This window comes from Melitaea cinxia, chromosome 29 (assembly GCF_905220565.1).
Source record: "Melitaea cinxia chromosome 29, ilMelCinx1.1, whole genome shotgun sequence".
Classification (NCBI taxonomy): Eukaryota; Metazoa; Arthropoda; class Insecta; order Lepidoptera; family Nymphalidae; genus Melitaea; species Melitaea cinxia.
Window position 1 is genome coordinate 3,862,213 of NC_059422.1, and position 6,938 is coordinate 3,869,150.

The 6,938-nt window shown below is 31.4% G+C and overlaps 1 protein-coding gene across 1 annotated transcript in view; it reads right to left on the bottom strand.

The window, feature by feature from the left end:
- The window catches only part of LOC123667742 (serine proteinase stubble), a 37,836-nt gene extending 36,028 nt beyond the window's left edge, over positions 1 to 1,808 (bottom strand). Inside the window, exon 1 of the mRNA XM_045601582.1 lies at positions 1,595 to 1,808. Coding sequence (XP_045457538.1) covers positions 1,595 to 1,808 — 214 coding nt within the window. The remainder of the gene's footprint in view (positions 1 to 1,594) is intronic.
- Between the last annotated feature and the right edge of the window lie 5,130 nt (positions 1,809 to 6,938).

Below are 6,938 nucleotides of genomic sequence, written 5' to 3' on the forward strand. Positions count from 1 at the left end.
TTTCGCTAGTTTCATGTGGGATGAAAAAGACACGTCTTTGTAATTTCTTAAAAAAAACTTGTGACTCAACGGATGTATTACAAGTCAAGTTTTATTGTATTCTTATAATAAATAACTCATAAATAATATGTAATGACACTTATAGATAAAGAATCCTTTTCCTAAATGGAGAAAGAAGCGTATGCCAAGCTGTGGAATGTTACAGGCTGAATAATTGAATTTGAGAATAAAAATTCTTTAATATTTGAGAGTGAAATTATTTAACAAATTAAGAAAATATTAAAGATATTTTTATATCTACATTTAGGATCAAAACATAGTTGTCAATAATCATCAGCATAGTATGACATGATCTAATGATCCTAAATATTCGAATCATAACATAACAATACACTTTATCGTACACCAAAACAGAAATAATACATAAGTTTAGTATATTATCTACCACAAACAATTTTTTTTCTGGTTTATAGTACTTATAAGTAAAAAACACGATATTTTGTGTTACAGATAATACATTATTTTATGTTTCATGTTTATTTGTCTGCGAAAAAAGTGTAAGTGAATTTCAAAATGGCAAAACAGAGGCCGTGTGACGAATCCCGCTATTGTACGTTTAATTTCAAGCAAAAGTGGAAAAAAGTGAAAATACATATTTTGACGTTCCGTTTCATTGTTCAAGCGATTTGTTTAACTTTTTTTTAATGTGAAGAAATGTTCTACTTCTCATCAGACAGCAAAGTAGGTTATATTTGTCTACATAAATAAAAATGAACCGCCGAAGAGTACGCACATACCTTCCGAACGACTGCACCGAATCATTTTTTTTTTTTTGTAAAATATATAAACTCAAAGAGAAAAATATTAAAAAAAAATACACTAACCAAAAGTGTTGCGTTAACGCTTTAGTCCTTCTGGTATTTTGATAAAGTAAAATTGTGAACATTCCTTTTTTTTTAAAAGGGTTACAATTAAAAAAACATTTTTTCTCCTAAAAGTAAAGGATAAAAAACGGTTACTGTGGGAGAAGATATATCCCTATATGTACCATCGCGGACTTTTTTGTAGACCTTTTTAAGGTGTACAATACTGTAGTAAGTACATTATTTTGATCTATCTCCAAGGGTTCAGTCAGCGTTTGCAATGTAAGCGCAAATTAATATTTATTTACGACATCACATTAGAAACCTCTAAAATTATCAACGTTTCTCTACTATGTTATGAATTTATTATACATATAAACCTTTCTCTTGAATCACTATATCTATTAAAAAACCGTATCAAAATCGTTTACGTAGTTTTAAAGATCCTAACATAAATTTCATAATATGTAGTGATATCGCACTTCTTCGCAAGAATTCTTCTATAATGAATAAATTGGTTGGAGAGCACAAAATATATGAAAATGAAGCAATGAAGCAAGCAATTAATCCCTAAGCCAATGTCAGGTCAACGATCATATCGATAATTAATCTTCAAAATCATTAAATTATTCAAATCGAAAAGACAATAACATTAATTGAAAAAATACATTTTAATAGCTGGCAACATTATACAAAGCTACGTCTAAAAAAAAAGAATAAAAAAAATGTACCTTGTAAGTAATCCAGATTCAACACAACCGGGCCCGCGGTCACTGAACTCAAACTCGAAAACACTTGTAGGAATATAAACGCGAATGTGAAATTAATACCGACGGTACGTAAATTGTCAACGATATTGACTATCAAACACTTTCTGTCTTCACTTGTCACTCTGGATCGTTCGACCGGGTGGCTGTAGAGCCAGCTGTTGATAGGTGGACCCATGGTGTCGGTGTGTTGCTATAAATGTTGCATTGTTGTTTCTGTAACAAAGAAAGTATTTTAAAATTGTTGTCGTTACAAGTTATTCTTGTATACTATAAAGTTAGCAACCTGAGTTGTTCCAGACTGGATGTAATATATTATTTATATCACATAGACCACAGATAATATCTTCCTCAAAATGTGGAGCAGCCCGACTGAGGAAGTACCTTAACTTTACAGAAATAACAACTAAATATTACTATTCTCAAGTAATGTGTTCCTGTGAGTAAGGCAGCCAGAGCTCCTGGGGAGGGTAAGGGGTGGTCGACAACGCATTTGCAATGCTCCTGGTATTGCAGACATTCATAAGCTACTGCTAAGCTGATAAGCTTACCTTACCATCTTATGACCTAAGTATAAAAAAAATAAAAAAAAATTGTTATTGCTATGAACTGAACTAAATAAACCAATCACTTGAGCTTATTACTAATAATATGTTACGTCGTCTGTCAAGTTACGCCCACTTTAAAAATCTTTTGCTAAACCTGTATTATTAAATTCATTAGGTATATAATTATATAGAAGCGTAATATTGAAATGTATTTTAGCACTTGTAATTGCTATTTTATCGACTTGTTTAGGATTACTGCTACTGCCTAAGGGATCAATTATTGATACAGGTTCTGTAGCTCCGATATTGCTAATAGTCTGAATAGCATTGTTTTCGTTAGTGCATAGATCGTTTTTATATCACAGATATGTATTTGTGCACTCAAAATCAAGCCCGTAGTTGTTATAAAATTTAGATTACAATCGTGTCTTATAACGTAATAATTATCGAACTATTTATGTTCTCCTAAGGTTTCTCTAAGCCCTATGATTTGGAGGTTTTTAAGCATCACCTATACCGACACCTTTTTCTTAAAGGCCGGCGATCGATTCAGCTTGTAATACTCCCACTACTGGGCATACCTCTATGAGAAAGTTTGGAGCTTATACAGATATTTATGATAATAACCCGGTTATTATCATAAATATCTATCTTCGACGACTTAACGTGGTCTCCGAGGCACGGTGGGGAGACCCAGAAGGACAAATATTCAAACCGAAAAAAATATTTGTACAAAGACAAAACATCCATCGCGGGCGACTATACGCACCATAACTACACTAGAGCGGATGAGCGGTAAAAGCCGGCGACGCACCCACAATTTTTCTATTAATACTGTTTTCAAGCAGTATTGTGTTCCTGTTGGTGAGTAAGGTGACCAGAGCTCCTGGGGGGATTGAGGATTGGGTCGGCAACGCGCTTGCGATGCTTCTGGTGTTGCAGGTGTCTATAAGCTACGGTAATCGCTTACCATCAGGTGAGCCGTACGCTTGTATGCCGACCTAGTGATATATATAAAAAAAAATTCTAATGTTAAAAATGAAAATGTTAGTTACGGTTTAATAAAAGGTCGAGCTGTGCGCTCGTTTTCTTCCTTTTTAGCATTGTTGATTCTACTGAACTAACCGCAATGATTATTTTTAAACTCCCGATATTTCGGCGACATTGCAGACGCGGTCGGGAGTACAGTAATATAGTTCCGTAAAATCAAAAGTATTCATAACGACTGAAAAAGTTTTAAAAATTCTTCCCTTTATAATAAAATACTTTTTTAATTAAATTAATGAAGTTTCAATATGGCCTAACGGATTGTTTCAATCGTTATTTTTGATAAACGAAAAGGCCTTTGTCCGGGAGTGACACATTTATGGGCAGTTACTTTGTAATTTATTTTACGAAATGTATTAATTTAAACGATTTTCGATATATGTATTAAGTATAACTGTACTTAATTAAATGCTTACTTTACAACCTTTTTATATCCTTACTAAATATTGATGTGTTGAGTTTTTAATTGGGTAAATATCGATCTTTTGGGAATTTAAAAAAAGAATAATTCTTTTTAAATTGGATTAGCGGAAAATCTGTTCTTAATGAGCGAAACAAGTAATTGCTAAATTTTAAATCCACGAGTTTTAAAGTTTCGGAGACGACGTATTTATAAAGTATTTGTTATTGAACGGTAAATAGAGGCTTTATGATTTATAGGTGTTTATTTAATGATAGCGGAGTGAAGAGTAAATCAAGTGTCTTTTTTTGTAAACCGTTTTGAATGTCATATTTATGACAATGCCTTAAAAATATAGTATCTTTTTTTTTATTTGTAACATTAAGAAAAGCATGTATCAAATTATATTTACTTGCAAAAGCCCAAAAGCTTGTCCGCAAGTAACACGTCTACGAGTATACAAATAAATAAAACTGGAGTGTCTGTTTGTGAAATAAAAATAGCCGCTTTTTACTAAATGCATATGGATGTACACAGTACATATACCAAAATAACATTTTTTTTTTAATTTTTGTCTGTTTGTCTGTTTGTTTGTTTCGACTAATCTCTGAAACGGCTGGACCGATTTTGACGGGACTTTCACTGGCAGATGATGTAATAAGGAGTAACTAAGGCTACTTTTATTTTAGAATTTAATTTATTTTATAACTCGGCGAACTGAAAAATAAACTTTTTGTTAAATTCCACGCGGGCGAAGTCGCGGGCACAGCTAGTTTTGATATAAATATTTAAAACTTATGTCACAAATAGTTGTTTATTTCACTACACGACACACACACGACTGACTACCTCAAATTTAAAAATGTACCAAAGCCAGATGGAGTCGGTCTGAAGACCTATATAGGTACTAAGTTACAACAAAAGCGTTACCAAGCGGTAATTTAAAAAAAAGGTAATTATAAAATAATCTACATAAAGGATATAATATAGTATTGAAGTGGAGTTTGGACATAGCATAGAAAAAGACAGATGTACAAACGTATCAAATATGATATATTTGTTGTATGGATATATCGTCACTGGCCGTCTGCCAGTGACGATATGAACAATGTTACGAACGTTATTTTTTAACCAACTTCAAAAAAGGAGGAGCAGGTGGTAGGCAATTCGACCGTATATATATATATATATATACATACAGGGTGTGGCGTAAATAGTGGTCCACCGTTAAGGATTCGATTAACCGGATAATTTGCTATAACATATTACAATTTTATCAATTTTTACCCAAAGGTTCCGGAAATATTTTTATTTTTTATTTTTTTACGATATTTGTAGCCCTTGTTACAAATTTGGTTGTAGTTTTAATAAATACCATTATTTTTTCATTTTGTTTACTGGTAATTACTGCTGAATACTAGAGCTAACGTTAAATACCATGTTTTTAATGTAAATTTAAAGCTTTTGAAGAAAAAAATTGGTTTTACTCTACTTTTAACCCAAATTGTTAACATATCATGCTAATTCAAGAGCGATTTTTGTAAAAAAAATTTACTGAGCTGTCAGTGCCCATTCACTTAAAAATATGCTTACCAAATACCAATTTCAAAATGGTATCACAATAGCAGATCCTTTTGTTTAACAAAAAGATATCCAATTTTAATTGAAGAAAAGAAGATTTTCATTAAAATACATTTCAAAATTTAGTTGCGTTAATACTTATGATTTTTGTAAAAAAAGTAACTACACTGTCAGTGCCTATTCATTTTAAAATATTCCTACTAAACACAGATTTAAAAACGATTTGCCATCCCATTAATTAAAAAAATTATTGCAATTTTAATTGAAAAAGACTTAAAAAAAATTACTACTGTTAGAGAGTGATCTTGGCCTAACTTGTAAATTAGAACAAGGCATTAAAAAAAAGAGCGAGAGCGAGTTTGCTCGACGACTTAAACGGTCGTTTATTCGACGTTGCAGAGAATGTATAGCTGCGAATGGGGGCCATTTCGAGCATTTGGTGTAATTTTTAGTGTTTGTAATCATGTCAAAGAATAATAATAACTTGTTTTTTTTAATGCCTTGTTCTAATTTACAAGTTAGGCCAAGATCACTCTCTAACAGTAGTAATTTTTTTTAAGTCTTTTTCAATTAAAATTGCAATAATTTTTTTAATTAATGGGATGGCAAATCGTTTTTAAATCTGTGTTTAGTAGGAATATTTTAAAATGAATAGGCACTGACAGTGTAGTTACTTTTTTTACAAAAATCATAAGTATTAACGCAACTAAATTTTGAAATGTATTTTAATGAAAATCTTCTTTTCTTCAATTAAAATTGGATATCTTTTTGTTAAACAAAAGGATCTGCTATTGTGATACCATTTTGAAATTGGTATTTGGTAAGCATATTTTTAAGTGAATGGGCACTGACAGCTCAGTAAATTTTTTTTACAAAAATCGCTCTTGAATTAGCATGATATGTTAACAATTTGGGTTAAAAGTAGAGTAAAACCAATTTTTTTCTTCAAAAGCTTTAAATTTACATTAAAAACATGGTATTTAACGTTAGCTCTAGTATTCAGCAGTAATTACCAGTAAACAAAATGAAAAAATAATGGTATTTATTAAAACTACAACCAAATTTGTAACAAGGGCTACAAATATCGTAAAAAAATAAAAAATAAAAATATTTCCGGAACCTTTGGGTAAAAATTGATAAAATTGTAATATGTTATAGCAAATTATCTGGTTTATCGAATCCTTAACGGTGGACCACTATTTACGCCACACCCTGTATATATATATAAATTTATATTTATGTATTCTCGGGGATAACTTCTTCCTTTATGAACCGATTTTGATAGTTATTTTTTTGTTGGAAAGGAGATATCCCAAGTGTGGTACCATGATAAGGAAACCAGGATCTGATGATGGATCCCCAGAGAAATCGAGGGAAATCCTCGAAAATCGTAGTGACGACTAGTGCGTGTGTTAATTTTTTTCGTCTACTTACGTTGTATTATTTATCGATGTAATTGAAGTCGGTTTTTTCTTCGTTTGCAAGCAAACACAATTATTATGTGTGTGCTGTGTACTGATTTTGATGATTATTTTTTTTAATCAGAAGCTTGTGCTTGTCATGTTGTTTCATTTAAATTTGATCGACATCTAACGAGTACTTTTTGTTGTATCTAATAATTTATTTATTTATTTTATTATTTTTTGTATTATCGACTATTTCTTTTGCTGTGTGGCTACGGCACTAAAGAATTTAGCCACCCCCTCTCTTCCCGTGGGTATCGTAAGAGGCG